Source organism: Aristolochia californica, unplaced genomic scaffold (assembly GCF_029961685.1).
Source record: "Aristolochia californica isolate CCGP_79_NKW_82.1479 unplaced genomic scaffold, dmAriCali1.0.hap1 SCAF_16, whole genome shotgun sequence".
NCBI lineage: Eukaryota > Viridiplantae > Streptophyta > Magnoliopsida > Piperales > Aristolochiaceae > Aristolochia > Aristolochia californica.
In genome coordinates this window covers 1,413,462-1,429,037 of record NW_027181837.1, presented here as the reverse complement: position 1 = coordinate 1,429,037, position 15,576 = coordinate 1,413,462, and the positions used below count along the sequence as shown (strand labels likewise).

The 15,576-nt window shown below is 38.0% G+C and overlaps 2 protein-coding genes across 3 annotated transcripts; both read left to right on the top strand.

Moving 5' to 3' along the window:
• Window positions 1-2,349: 2,349 nt before the first annotated feature.
• Window positions 2,350-7,282, top strand: LOC137953103 (uncharacterized). 2 transcript variants are annotated; one of them, XM_068800324.1, is made up of 10 exons: window positions 2,350-2,637; window positions 2,736-2,834; window positions 3,127-3,286; window positions 3,396-3,572; window positions 3,886-4,020; window positions 4,319-4,401; window positions 4,648-4,741; window positions 4,842-4,941; window positions 5,278-5,307; window positions 6,803-7,282. In XM_068800324.1, the coding sequence occupies exons 1-8, from the start codon at window positions 2,369-2,371 to the stop codon at window positions 4,929-4,931; spliced, it is 1,107 nt and encodes a 368-aa protein (XP_068656425.1). In that variant the 5' UTR covers window positions 2,350-2,368; the 3' UTR covers window positions 4,932-4,941; window positions 5,278-5,307; window positions 6,803-7,282. The 2 variants fall into 2 exon arrangements, with proteins under 2 accessions (XP_068656425.1, XP_068656426.1); XM_068800325.1 differs by lacking the exons at window positions 5,278-5,307; window positions 6,803-7,282 and having other exon boundaries at window positions 4,676-4,741; window positions 4,842-4,926.
• Window positions 7,283-10,842: 3,560 nt separating this feature from the next.
• LOC137953240 (oligopeptide transporter 4-like) lies at window positions 10,843-14,295 on the top strand. The gene is made up of 6 exons (XM_068800530.1): window positions 10,843-11,550; window positions 12,005-12,102; window positions 12,259-12,825; window positions 12,905-13,157; window positions 13,258-13,440; window positions 13,534-14,295. Exons 1-6 carry the CDS (start codon window positions 11,008-11,010, stop codon window positions 14,146-14,148), a joined length of 2,259 nt encoding a protein of 752 aa, XP_068656631.1. The 5' UTR covers window positions 10,843-11,007; the 3' UTR covers window positions 14,149-14,295.
• Window positions 14,296-15,576: the final 1,281 nt, after the last annotated feature.

Sequence of the window (15,576 nt, the reverse complement as noted above, 5' to 3'; positions counted from 1 at the left end):
CAAAGATCGAAAACCCTTCGGTACTCACCGTGGTCCATAGAGTCTTTCTTGGTTCTGAAGTAGCCAAGTGGATAGTACAAAGAAGTATGCAAGTTTTAGGAATTCTCATAGAACTCGTAATATATAAAAAACCTGGAGATCACATATTAGGCCTTGGCTTATGTTTTCAACCTGCTTTGATATTACTATTGGGCTGAGTTCGGTTTTATCGTAAAATGATTAGTCACTGAGAAGTACTATTGCTCAACCTTATAACTCATTCATTTTTCTTAAGATTTCACCAAATAAATATAAAACAACAATATAAGGTCTGACTTGTGTGTAAAGAAAATCACGTACAAGTTATTGTATGTCATACTGGTGCAAAGTTACGGTTCGCCCTAACAAACTAGGCGACAAAGCTATCTTTGTTATGCAACACGATTGAGCGAGAGGAGAAGGCTTCTTCGTCTAGCACTACTTGTGGGCTTGATGAGGTTCCTCAAAAATAAAATAACCCTTACCACTAAGTTGTTTTTTTGTTTTTTTTTTGTTTTTGTTTTTGTTAGACTGGAGACTTCTAGGCTGTGTTTGGAACACAAAAAGTAGAGAGAAAAGAGAAGGAAGAGAAGAGAAAGTGAAAGAGAACGAGAAAAATGAAAGAAAAGAAAATAGGTTTTTTTTTTCTCTTGTTAGGATGCCCATGGAAAATAAGAGAGAAAATGGAAAAAAATATAGTTTATCTTGTTTTGTTACACATGTAAAATAAAAATGAAAAGAAAATTAGCAATATTTTAAGATTTTGATGATTAAACTTTTCTCAGAAGTTTCTATTTCTTTTATTTTCTCCCCAAATTCCATCATTTCGTGAGAGAGAAATTATTAACTAGAAGAGAAAGTGATTTTCTCTCTTATTTTTTTTTTTTCTCTCAATGATTCTTTGCTACCAAACAACAGAAAATAATTTTCTCTCTCCTTTTCTTTTCTTTTCTTTTCCTTTTGTCTGGGTTCCAAACATGCTCCTAATCTCTCTTCTTTCCATCATCCATCTTCTCCAACCCACTGTGAAGTGATTAAGAATGGACACATAAAATTTTAATGGGATTATGATAAAAAAATTAAAATTATCAATAATTGTTTTGAACCCAATGTGGTAGAATTGGAAAAGAATTTTTTTTTCCAGATTCAGCTTTTTTTAATCTTGTTTCCAAGTAAAATTACCTAAATTAAATGATTTGGGTGATTCAAATGCTCAATGAAAATTTTAGAAAAATTATCAACCCACTTCATTTTTATCATATTATAGATTTACGAGGAATTTTTTTAAATAATTAATTACCAAAAGAACTATAAATTTGTAATAAACATGAAAAAATCAATTTAGTAATAAGCTAATTGTTGTTATGAAAGGAATATGATGTTTTAATTGGTTAAAAAATAATAATATAAAGAGAGTTTTTTTCTTCTAAAAAATTTCACCAACTTAGAAAATAGAAAATTTTAAAGTGTTTATCTAAAAATAGGTCACCCTCATCTTTACATCTCGAAAATGCTAGGACCTCTAAATAGATAGAAGTGTATCAATTGCCACTAGGTCTCACAAGGACTGTCTTCTTAGGGTCAGCTTTCCTAGTAGAAATGGAACATAATGCACATCTAATCTATTAGTTACAATGTTATTTGATCCAAATTGGCCTTGTAGGTAGAGCACGGTGTTGAGAAGGATCCTAAATGGTTGTCATTATATTTAAAACATAAAAGAAAATAGGGAAATACGTCAAAGAATTCACATCCTATTTTTGTTTATGTTTGTGAGCTCACACTAATTCCCTCGAGTACATCACAAGTCCATTGCTTCTTCTCCTTTCATCTATCACAAATTAAATTAGTGATCAAGATTAGTTTAATCAGAGGCCATCACTTTACCAAGTCAGTGACGTGTGTTGGAAGATGGACCCAAGCCTATACGACCAAGGAAGACCCACATGTCTAAGTGTGTTAGAAGATAGATTCAAACCCATAAGACAAAGGGAGACCCACACATCCAAGAGAGGTAGGGTTCAAGCTCACAGGCCAAGGAGAAGGCCCACACAGGCTTACAAATAATGACATGCTAGTAAATAAAGAGTCATATCATAAAGTTGGGTATTATTATAATATTATAATTTTATTAATCTATAAATTGAGGGTTATGACACTAGTCTTGAAAATCAACAATGTGGTCAGTTTTTATAAGATATTATTTATCTAAAATTTCAATTGGCTTAAAATTATAAACCCATATTAAAAATATGGCATGTATGAGCTAATATTCTAACCTATTTTTAGATCCTGTGAAGAGGTCACCTGCGCTAGCGTAAGGACCAACGGGCGTATCCGTTTGACAACAATGTCAAGAAAGCTCGTCTTCCCAATTCGAAACTCCACAAAACTCGCTACCAGCACTAGAAGATGCAACCCCTCCATAATTCGGAGCTTTCGATCGAAAGCAGCACTGGATGCCCTAGAGATGGCTTCGGAAGAGAAGATACCTGACCTCGTCCTCTATAACTATCCTTCGTTTTCTGGAGCTTTTGCTGCCCTCTTCGCTCATCTCTACCATACTCGTCTCGATCTCCCATGCCTTGTCTTACCTTTCTCCTCCGTGGAGCCTCTAAGGTTGTAAGGGTACATGGTAAACTTTAAAAAAATGCTCCATTTTTTAGTTTAAATGGATCGCGTTTGTGGTAATTTTTATCAATCATTTTTAACCCTAGGGTCGAGGATGTGGCATTGGAGGGTATTCAAAGGTGCTATCTTCTGGACTTCGTTGGACCGAAAGGATTTTTACTTCAGCTTTCCCAGCTGATTAGTCAGTAAGTTCTCTCGTTCTACATGTCTCTCATTTATTTATTTGCTTTCTCTTGGGTTTATTTGCTGTTCTTTACGGTGTTGCTCTCATCAAATCTAGTTGTTTTTTTCAAAGAAATCTAATCGCTTTCAATCTATGGTTTGTTCTATTATTGTGTGAACCTTCCTAAAAGTCCTTCACCACTATTGCTCGTTTTGTGTTGGCTGTTTAAGGTGATTCGCTAATGCTTCGTTCACTTTTAGCTACACGTTTTTAATCAAATTTTTTTTTTCACATCCATCAACTATTTTGTGAAGGGTAATGGTTTTTGATCATCGTAAATCTACATTAGCTAAGATTCCTGCCATGGAGAACCGCCCAAAGAATCTTCTCCTGCACGTTGACACTGAGAAAAGTAGTGCCCAAGCTGTTTTGAATTACTTCTCGAGTGAATTTGTGACAGCAAGACCTACAGAGGTAAGCTAGAATAATGCATTGGTCATCAGCATTGATTGTCTGTTTTAATTTTCATCTGTTGCTGTTGTAATGTATGCTAATTAAAACCTGCTTCGTTTGGATGAAAAAGGAAGTTAAGGGGCTGGTCGATCTGGATGAGGCAAAAGGTTTGATGACCGTCCTGAGGTACATTGAAGATGGAGACTTGCGTAGATGGGCTCTACCTGATATAAAAGCATTCAATATTGGACTCAGAGAAGAGTGGCCCAAGCTCAATTTCCTGACAAATCCATCTTTGTTTGAACAGGTTTGCTCATTTTAATTAGACATACAAAAACGATTTCCACTATAATTTGTGCAACTTGAGTAAGGCACTGGTGCACCGCTTCTTGTGCTTCCTCTTGCTGCATTATTATGACCATATCTTGGTGGCTTGCAAGTAGAGAATGAAATTTGAAAACAAATATAATGATCCACATCCAAAATTTTACTGATTGAATGATTTGGAACAGCCTGGTGATGTTTGAGCATTTAGTTGATTCCATCTGCACGTGGTGATATCTTTAAGTTCTAAAATGGAGCCTATTCACTCTTAACTGCCGCTGATATTGTTGTTACAGTTGCTAGAACTCAGTGCTGCTCATTTAATTGCCAAAGGAAACTCATGTATTTGCTCTTGCAAAGTTGCTGCAAAAAAGTCTCTGGGAAAAGTTTTCAGGATTCAGCTAGGCAAAGGTCTTTATGGGGAATGTCTGGTAGAGTATCTTATCTAAAAAAGTCTTTAAAGAAATTAATTACGACTTCATGAATTTTGATTGATCTATGAACTCATGTTGTTCCTATAAGTCAAAACACTTTAAGACCCCTATTTGTTTTGGGGCTTTAGGTTGACAAAAAAATATGGTTGAAACAAAAATTTTAGGGAAAAAATCTCTCTTTTCTTGCTTCTATGCCATTTTTTTCTGATTAACATCCTTTAGTTAAGAATAGTTTTGCTTCTATTGTTTTTTTGTTTCTATCTCAAACATGCACTAATTCTTTTGTTTCCTATAGGGAACCAGAGCTGATGGAAATTCTGACATGACCAATGAAATTGGTGAGGAACTCAGCCTAAGGAGTGCTGGAATGGGACTGAGGTGTGGTTTTCGTAGCGTTTTTACCGTAACAAATAATTTGATCATTATTTTGTATTTGTTATGTGGTGTCACACTTACTATATTAGCAAGATGAAAGTGTTCAAAAGAAGTATCCTTATGTTTACTATTTTTACATAAATGAAAGCATTCAGTGTTTACCAGTGATTGTGGTATCACAAGTGCTCATCTCAGCTGCTCTGAGTATGTTTATGCTCTATCCCATAGAAACTTACTTGATAATGGCAGACCTATTGGTGCTGTGGTGTATATGCAGCGGGGTAATCTTAAAATGTGTTTGAGGAGTTCAGATAGTGCAACAGACACTTCAGAGATTGCCAAGGTAACACGTATGCCACTTCATTCAAAAAAAGGCAACTACTGCAATGCTACAGTGACTGATTTATTATGGAGCATGATTTTGTTGCTTTTTGCTAATGCAGGCATATGGTGGGGGAGGCTCACCAGCTTCAAGTTCTTTTATCATAAGAATGGATGAGTACAATGAATGGATTTCTGTGAATTGGTCATAATAAGTAGAAGGTATATGGATCAATGACCATCGAGTGGCATTACATTAACTGCTCATGAGCATGTTATTGAAAATGGGTTGTGCCTTAGAAAAATTGGTTTTTAAGCTTTATCTATTTCTTTTAATCTTCAGACAAAAAGAACCCAATACCTCTTTTATTTTTCTGTTTTAGTTATGCTCTAGAAAATTTTGATTTCGGTAGTTGTCTTTGAGAATGTGGGGTATGTGATTTCCTTTTTATGTGTGTGCTTTTCTGCATAATCTGTTTTTCGATTTGTGTAGCAATGTTTTCTCCTTCATAGAACATAGAGTAAAATTATCCAATTTTTCACTGTTTGTTCTGATAGGTGCTTAATGCAGAGAGGTTGCTGGACTAGGTATGTTCAATACTAGCTAACGATGTTGTGCTACTAATTTTGTTGTTACTTGAAGATCATGTTGTGCTACTGAAGATTTTGTTTTCCTTATTTTGAATGGATTCTTGTCTTTCCCTACTTAAAAACTTTTACAGAACTAGGTGGACATTATGTCTAGGAGTGTTGCTTGTGGTCTTTTCACCTGATTTACATGCACTTTATTGTCCACAGATGTATGTCTAGAACATAGTTATTGGTTACAATAGCGAACTGGTACTCTGCCTATGCCATACATTGCAAATTTGTTGGTCATTTCAATTCTCTAACAAACAACATCTAGTGAAAATATTTTTTTTTTTTTTAAATTATTGACGGCTGCAAAAGTACTTTGGCTAACAGATCATCTGACTGAAAGTTAACCACATTGATATGTATCTGCCAACATGACTGCTGACTTTGTTTCCAAAACTGTGAAGCAGAAAAATTAGACTAAAGAGAGCAAAAGCTATGAAGAACTGGACTTCTTTTACTAACAACAAGTTTTTTCTCTAAGTAAACTTCTGTATCAGTGTGAGAGGCTTGCAGTGCAGAAGAATAACATTATTAATCACAAAGAAAATAGTATAGAAACATTTGTAGTGCTAATGCAAAATAATTAATGTTATTTGTGTAACAAATGAGTAAATCAATGCCAGCAATGTAGCTAGGCATGGCTGGCCAACATATTCACATCCTTGCTCCCATGGCAGACTTCTGGTTGTATTTTCTGCTTAGGTTGGAGAAATATAGTCTTTTTATCCATGTGCACGTTTTCTTCTGCCCTCTATCTTGCAAGAAAACCCATTTTTCCAGCTTGTCTCTATTTCTTTCTTCTGTCTGACTATGGAGAATACTTGGGAAGGACAAGAGCCACCAGAAATTCTCACATTCAGGCTCTTTTTTTTGCTTTAATTCTTGAAATGGCAAGATTTTATTAAGAAAGTTGAAAACCAAAGGAATGCAATACGATTACCTCAAAGAGGGGGGCCAAACTCCTAGCAAGAGAATCATCTAAACAATTTGGTGAAAGATGAACTTGAGTACATTTAGGAGCATACTTTAATCACTACTTTCAGAAAATGCACCTCTGAAACATCTTTTACATTGTAAACTCACTACTTTCAGAAAATGCACCTCTGCAACATCTTTCTACATTGTAAAAATTTGAAGCAAAAAGAATATTCTAAAAAATTTAATAAAAAAGAAAACTTGTGAGATATCAGTTTGTCTATTTTAGTGCAAAGAATTATCAGCGGCTTAGCTCTTGGGCAAGCATCAAATTTGTATCTGTGGCAGAAAATCAATGTTTTCGGTCCTCCCGGAATTCCAAATATAAAGGTCAAATCGAAATTAGCACTTGTATTCTCTTTTTCATTACCAAAAGAAAGAGGAGGTGGCTTCTCAGATAGAACGATATGATGCACTGGTATCTCTTTGTACCATCTTAACTATGGAATACTTTCACCATCTTTTTCAGACCAAGCAAGCAACTGGGTTTTGGAGCATGAAGATTGCTCGAGAGGAAGCTCATTAGACATATACTATCCAAATAGTTTCTCTCAAGTGATGTAAGAACGATGTAGTAAAACCAGGTCAATTGGCTGTCTCTCAGCAGAGAACCATATTCAGGGTCAAACAGGAGGACAAGTTACCATTCCGAGCTTGCTTTTCAACGATGTCGACGATAGCATGAAAGAAGTAAACCAAAAACAGTACTGTTGAAAAGGAGAGCGACAAACATGACGGGACTGAGTTGAAAAGAGTGCGGCGCCGATGATTGTAGGTGTTGAAAGAAATTGAGAAAACTGACTCGTCATGTATTCATGTCCATAATTATCTGCATTTCAATGGTGGAAGGCTTCTAATTTTTGTGGTGAATCTGCTTCTGTTTTGATCAAAAGCTAATTCATCTAGAAGCATTTGCTGAATATTAAAATAGATTAAAAGTTTTGGGTAGTTGAGGGATAGCTATGATCCCACTATAATGAATGATCCCACTATCATCAATAAAGATTTTTAGGGGTGAAGATGGTTTTGGCACCTTTGGAGTTCACTTGGGGTGGCCAAAAAGAAAAGATTCTTCGCTTTCACTCTTGCATTTTAGATTACCAGAGAATCTTCAAGGAATGTTGGATTCCGGCTCCGGGTCGTTAAATTCCAAATGCTGAATCCATAGCCGTTCACACAGCCAAAATAGTCCAAGAATCTATCAACAGCCAGCGACGTAGTCGTTACGTTCTTCACAACGTACGTCGTGGAAATTAATTGCTTTGATTGCAGTCACGATACATTTATTCAGAATCCCCATGACCTCTTTTTTCAAATCTGATCATTTATCTAATCTATATCTTGTCTCAATCAGTAGTGAAATCCATCATTTTTTTCCGTGAATGCCGAGTATGACAGAAGATCAAATCCCAAACTGGCTCAAAATTATTAGTTCTAATTTCATCCGCCTTCCAGCAAGTTTGAATTTGCTGCTGTACCCGGATCCAAGGGGTGTGAAAGGATTTCATGGTTCGTGGGAACCGAAATGCTTGAGAACCCATGATAGAGCTCAGTGCCGGCGTTTCATCGCTGTCTAGATTCTTAGAATCTCGATGAATCATTGGACACTTAATTATTCCGGCCGTCGCGTCGACGTTGCTCAATCAAATCATTGGACCTGTCTTCTCCGCCGGACTCAAATTTCCCCGACATTATTTTAATTTAGAAGATAACGTGTTGCGGCCCTGGGCCACGATTTCTGATAGAGTTTTCGCTGATTTTTTGTTTGTTTTCAGTCCACGCCAGCAACGCCGTTGCTTTTGGCCTTTTGGTGAAGTCAGGGGTGGCTTCGAGCCGAGCCGGTTCGCGAGCCGGCTCGGTTCGGCTCGGTTCGATTTGTCATTTTTCAAGCTCGAGCCGACCTCGAACACCGAAATCGGTTCGTTTACCTTAACGAGCCAAGCTCGACCGAAGCTAGGTTCGGTTCGCTGGCTCGCGAGCCGGCTCGAAATGAGTCGGATCGTCATGAATCGGTACGGGATCGCGAGCGAGCGGGGGAGCGGGAGCGAGAGCGAGGGGGGGAAAAAATTTTCCTCCCCCCTCGTCACCGCCGACCCCTCCCATCGGTTGTTGTCGCCGCCTCTACCGCCGTCGTAGCTATTCTCCGGTGTCTATACCGCCGTCGCAGCTGCTCGCCGGCCGCCTCTGTGTCCGTCCGTTCGATTTCTTCCTCTCCTCGCCGTCGCCTCTGTTTCCGTTGCCGCCGCTTCCGTCACCGCCGATTCCGTAGCCGCCGACTCCGTCGTGGCCGTCATCTCCGACGATAAATCCTCCCCGGCGCCGTAAGCCCCTTCCCTCGGGGTCGTTTCGGCGGAAAACCAGAACAGGGGAGAAATAATCTCCCCCTTCCTCGCGAGAAGATGATCTCGCACATGCGATTTCGCATGTGCGAGATCATAAAATAAAAAAAAAACTTTTTCTTCTGGAAAAAATTAAAAATAAATTTTATAGAAATAATTTTCTATAAACTATTAGTGTCTCATGTTTTTTTAAACACTTTTCTAATTGAAATTTTTTATTAAAAATCATATAATTTTCAAAGTAAGATTTTTTGTACCAAGATGGGGTAGAAAACTGTATAGAAAATTTTTGAATAAGTATTTAACAGTTAATGCTGTAATACTTTTAGCATGAAATAATTTTCATTGTAATTTTGTGTTTGATATTTTATTTAATTAAAAATTTATCGATAAGTATAATAATATATTAGATTGATTATTAATTTTTATTTATTTCCCTAGAAGAGACAATAAAAGGTCCATTTAACTTTCCTAAGAAAATTTTAAAATATTTCCTATAATTTTCTAATAAGTCACTAATAGTAATAAGATTTTATTTAAAGGTTTTTTTGGGAATATGTATCATAGGAAAAATATTTTTAGTTTTTCCTAGAATATAAATTTTTATCTAGGGGCACTAAGGAGGCCATAATAAATTATGGCCAAATTCAAAAATTACAAAACAAGCTAGACAACAATTGGAGTAAAAAATATTAATATTGGTGCATTTTAATCCATTATTGAAATTCAATCCTGAACCTCCCCTATCATTATATTTCTTAAAAATGTATGCATAATTTTATATATAATTTATTCAAAGCCACCCCTACGTGCGAGATCATAAACAAGGAAAAAAAAAACTCTTTGTCCCTTCCTCATGGCTCTTAAATAAATTGAAAATATATTTTAGTAGAAATACGTTTCCAGAGACTAGTTTTTTCAATAAATGTTGAAAAAACATTTTTAATAGAAATATAGGGACCATTAGTGCCTCGTATTTTTTCAAAATATTTTTCTAATTATAAATTCTTTTTAAAAAATCCTATAATTTTTCAAGTAAGATTTTCTTGCCAAGATGGTTAAGAAAACCATATAGAAAAATTTTGAATAAGTATTTGACAGTTGATGATATAATACTTTGAGCATGAGGCAATTTTCATAATAATTTTGTGTTTGACATTTTATGTGATTAAAATTTTATCGATAAGTATAATAATATATTAGATTAATTATTAATTATTATTTATTTCCTTAGAAAAGGCAATAAGAGGTCCATTTAATTTTCCTAAGAAAAATTTAAAATATTTCTTGTAATTTTCTAGTAAGTATGTAATAGTAATATGATTTTATTTAAAGAATTTATAGTTTTTATTTGGGTGATTGTAAATTGATAGTGATATTTTATTTAATTTTGTTGTGTTTGATTATTGTATGGAGTTTATTTATAATGTTATGCAATGTATGGAGTGTTTAGATTATTTTATGGAGTGTATAAACAATTTCATGAAGTGTTTATGGAATGTATAAACAATTTTATGGAGTGTTTATGGAGTGTTTATGCAGGTATTATGTATATTGATTATGCCCAATTTTAAGTAAAGGTCATGCCGAATTTTATACAAGTATTATATATATAGATTATGCTCAATTTTAAGTAGAGGTTATGCCCAATCTTATACACATATTATATATATAAGTTATGCCCAATTTTATGTAGAGGTCATGCCCAATTTTATATAAAATGTATACATAATTTTATATACATTTTATTCGATATATATTTTTTGAAAAGTTTGAAATGTATATTGAGGCTCGAGCTCGGCTCAACTCGTTGGGCTCGAGCTCGATAACAATTTTAGGCTCGAGACGAGGCTCGGCTCAAAGCTCGGCTCAAAATATTTAAATGAAGATAGGCAGGTTCAGGCTCGGCTCGGCTCGGCTGGATGCCACCCCTACTTTTGGGTAGGACGAGCTGTTGTCACCCTCTTACTGTTGAAGTGTGGAATCGTTGCTTTCCGTCTTCCTCGCGCCCAGTTCGGCGTTTCCCAGAACTGTACCAAGAACTGCCAAAAATATAAGTTACTTTCTGCTACTAGAAATGTATTCCAAATTTTGTCACAGTTATTGGTCCCCGAAATTTAATTTATAAGGCTCGCCTTGTAAATTACGAGCTGCAAATTTTTCTGCAATGTTCCAGACTGTTAAGTTCGACCGTTTGGAGAGTCTCAGAAAATGGCAGGCTAACAGCCTGTATATATAACGTAACACCTTGAAATTGTGAAAGACTCAACAGAGGAGAAAAAGTAATTTTCTGGGAAGAAAATAGTAGGTAGAGGATTGAGCGTAGTGGGCAGCCATGGGAACTGAGAGTATAGCACTGGAGATGGAAGTAAATGCAGCGAAGGAGGAGCAGAAGGCGGGGAAGGAGGTTCTGTCGCAGGAAGTGGACGAAAACGAGGAGGAGGTTTCTCCGGTGGAACAGGTCCGGTTGATTGTTCCGACGACGGACGATCCAACTCTACCTGTATGGACTTTCAGGATGTGGGTCATTGGGGCGTTCTCCTGTGCTCTTCTCTCCTTCCTCAACCAGTTCTTTAGTTACAGAACGGAGCCCCTGGTGATCTCGCAGATCACCGCGCAGGTGGCCGCGCTTCCGTTCGGGCACTTCCTTGCCAAGGTTCTTCCCACCACCCAGTACTCGATTGGGTCTTGGAAGTTCTCCCTCAATCCGGGGCCTTTCAATATCAAGGAGCACGTTCTCATCTCCATCTTCGCTCAGGCGGGGTGTGCCTTCGGGCTTGGAAACGCCTACGCGGTTGGGATCGTCGACATTATCAAGGCGCTTTATCACCGGAAAATATCCTTCCTCGCTAGCTGGATTCTCATCGTGACTACCCAGGTAGGCGTCCGGCCGACATTACCCACATCCTGATAGCAGAAAATCATTAATCCTCGTTTGCAGGTTCTCTTTTCCCACCAATTATTCTTTTCGTTTTCTGTGGACAAACGAATTGCTGAGAGCGGATGCCCATTTTTATTGTTTTCTGTCTGAACTCTGCACAGTAACTGCGGCAGACATGCTATGTTTACAGATTCACGGCGATTAATCTGCAGAAAACTCGGAAAAAAACATAGAAAATACTTTACTAACAACGGCAATATGTATGATCATCTCACAAGTTCACGAAATAAAAAAAATGATCCAAAAGTTGCTGGCTTTTATGTTTTTTTCCACTTTCAGACCCGCCTCGTAGATTAGTACCGAAAGCTTTCGATTCAGCAGAGTCGAACAAAACAAAACTCAAGAAAGCTGTTATTTTTGTCGGTAGTTAACAAAAGAAAGGATGTTGCAGGTATTGGGATACGGGTGGGCGGGGATATTGAGGAAATTCGTGGTGGATCCAGCACACATGTGGTGGCCCAGCTCTCTTGTTCAAGTCTCCCTCTTCCAGTAAGCCGTCGATCTCTCCTCACCAAACTTTCTCCATTACCTGATCATTAGCTAAAAAATACTAAAAAAATAATTGATGTTTGATGTTTTCATCGTAAAATTTTACAGAGATTCGTATAATTTTAGAATTTTTCCTGAAATTTCGATTTGTTTCAGGGCAATGCATCAGAGAGAGAAAGGACGACGAATGACCCGGGGAAAGTTCTTCGCGCTGGCGATGACTTTGAGCTTCCTCTGGTACATAGTCCCGGGCTTCCTCTTTCAGACGGCGATGTGCATTTCCCTCCTCTGCTATGCGTATCCTAATTCTGTCACTGCGCAGCAGATTGGCTCTGGCTTCTCTGGCCTTGGCATTGCTTCCTTCACTCTCGACTGGTCCACCATTGCTGGTTTCCTCGGCAGTCCACTCGTCACACCTTTCTTTGCCATTGTCAATCTCATCGTGGGCTTTGTTATCATCGTCTACATTATCTTTCCTATCTCGTACTGGGGCTTAAACTTGTATAATGCCAAGAATTTCCCCTTCATCACCTCCCATTTGTTTACTGCAAATGGTCAGAGTTACAACACAACAGCTATTGTCAACGAAAAATTTGAGCTGGATATGGCGGGATATAAGGTCCAGGGACCTGTCTATTTGAGCTTGTTTTTCGCTCTTACTTATGGATTGAACTTCGCTAATGTAGCCTCCACTCTCACGCACTGTGGCTTCTTCTATGGAAAGTATGTTCTGTTTCAATTTGATGTGAGTGAGCTAGCTGCTATTTCTCTGAGTTTAAATGGAGGAAAACTGTTCCTGCAGGGAGATTTATGGTCGGATTCGTGCTTCCTACAAAGAAAAGGATGATATTCACACAAGGTTGATGAGGAAGTACGAGGACATTCCCAGTTGGTGGTTCCTCCTGCTGCTTGCTATCACTGTCGCTGTTTCTCTCATCCTCTGCACGGTTTTGAAAGACCAGGTTCAGCTTCCATGGTGGGGACTTCTCTTTGCCTGTGCACTCGCCTTTACCTTTACCCTTCCTATTGCCGTCATTACTGCCACTACAAACCAGGTATGAAGCCAATTCTTCTCTCTGCTTTATTTTACAAATCAAGAGGATGCGAAATGGGTTTACTAAACGCCTATTTTCTGTGTTTTTTTGCCATCTCAAGACTCCGGGACTCAATGTGATCACCGAGTACCTCATGGGTCTTGTATACGCAGGTCGTCCCGTTGCCAATGTCTGCTTCAAAACTTACGGGTATATTAGTATGGGGCAAGCCATCTCCTTCCTTAATGATTTCAAGCTTGGTCATTACATGAAAATACCTCCTAGATCAATGTTTATTGTTCAGGTACTTCTCCACTCTCCTTCTTCCTCTTCAGCACTGTACCTCTATAGAATAGGATTTGACGAAATTTCCTTACCTGTCGCTCCTGCTCACCAGGCCATAGGAACCATTTTAGCGGCGACGATCAACCTTGCTGTGGGATGGTGGCTGCTAACCACCGTCAAGAACATCTGCGAGCCGGATTTACTTCCGCCGGACAGCCCATGGCAGTGCCCCGGCGACAATGTGTTTTTCTCTGCATCCGTCATTTGGGGTCTAGTAGGGCCTGCTCGAATCTTTGGTCGTTCTGCCTATTACGGTGCACTGAACTGGTTCTTCCTCGGCGGTCTTCTCGGCCCTGCTATTGTGTGGCTCCTCCACAAGGCTTTCCCCAAGCAGAAATGGATACTCTTGATAAATCTCCCTGTCCTGCTAGGTGCAACGGCTGCCATGCCACCTGCATCGTCGATCAACTACACGTCCTGGGCAGTGATGGGCACCATTTTCAATTACTTCATTTTCAGGTACAGGAAACGATGGTGGCAGAGGTACAATTATGTTCTATCGGCAGCACTTGATGCAGGAGTCGCCTTCATGGCTGTGTTTATTCACTTAGCCTTTACCATGGAGGGAAGAGAAATCGATTGGTGGGGCAATAGAGGGGATGATCACTGTCCCCTGGCTGCAAATTGTCCAACAGCCAAGGGGATTCATGTTGATGGGTGTCCATAGTTCTGATTTCTGTCCTCTCCTGTCGCGTGTTTGCCAATGGTAAGTGTTCAAATCAGTCCAAACAAGTAAAAAAGTTATTCTCACGAAGACAATACGAATATGTTGAAAAGTGTATATATATGTCTCTTCAAACATTTTAGCAAGGTATACTGAAGTTGGGTCCTAGACATCCCAAAATGATCAGCCAACTTAGGAAACCTCGTTCTCAATTAATAAACTCAAGATCTTTGTACTCACTAATCCATGTAGGATCTAATACCATATGAAGTTGGGTCTAAGGCCTATCCCAAAATGACTAGCTAACTTAGAAAATTTCTTTCAGAACTAATAAGTTTAAGATATTTGAACTCACTAATCCATGTGAGACTATTTCTTAATACTCCTTACGTGTAGGTTTTCTTTTGTAACTCTACAAGTAGAATAATTTGGGTGAAGGCCTACATAACCTGGTTTGATATCATGTGAGGCCTATCCCAAAATGATTAGCCGTCTTAAGAAGCCTCTTTTCCAACTAATAAATTCTATGTTTTTAATCCATGTGAGACTAGTCTTTAACACTCTCCCTTACGTGTAGGCCCTCCTCCTGGATTAGTGAGTACAAAAATCTTGAATTTATTAGTTGTAAAAGAAGTTTTTTAAGTTGGCTAGTCATTTTGGGATAAGCCTTGGACTCAACTTCATAGTAGACATGGTCAAACAAACTCTCTACTTAAAAAAAATATATGCTACTTTGCTACTCCTCAAACGTATATGATAATAAGTTGATTAAAATATGCTCTCCATTTCACATTGTTTCTGGTTCTAACGAACTCTAAGACATATTATAGTCAAATAAGATTAATAGACCAACCAAAAAGCACAATTATCTCCATCTACAATTGTTGTGCTTGCTCAATTTGGAATCTTAGTCGAAGATAATGAAATTTGACACAATCAAAAGGTAATTAGGTTCACTTGTTATTTTAGAATATCCACTAAGTTTTGAGAAGCCATTTCTGCTTGGGGAAAGCCTTTGTTGAGGAGCCACAATACAACGACACCCAAGAAACAACCAAGGAAGAAACGATTATGAGAAAAGTAATTTTCGAGTCATCCAAAATTTTGATTCGATCCAACGAGACACCAATTGACGGATGCAGAACAAAAGACTATCATTGGGACATGTTCCATGGGTTGTTCGATGGGAGTCGATTCGGCTAGCACATGTTCTCGATTGAGTTCAACAACTACCAAGCCACTCCAACAAAGAAGAGTGCCTCATAGGGGGGTTAGTGCACTTTTAAAGTGTTGAGGAAAGTGAAAGTGAAAGTGAATTATCTAATGAAATTGAATTACTTTTTTTTTTTTAATGTGCACAATGGAAAATATAGTGTGAAGTACTTTTTTTGTGCTATTGTACACAATTGGAGGTGCAAAGAGAATTTTTAT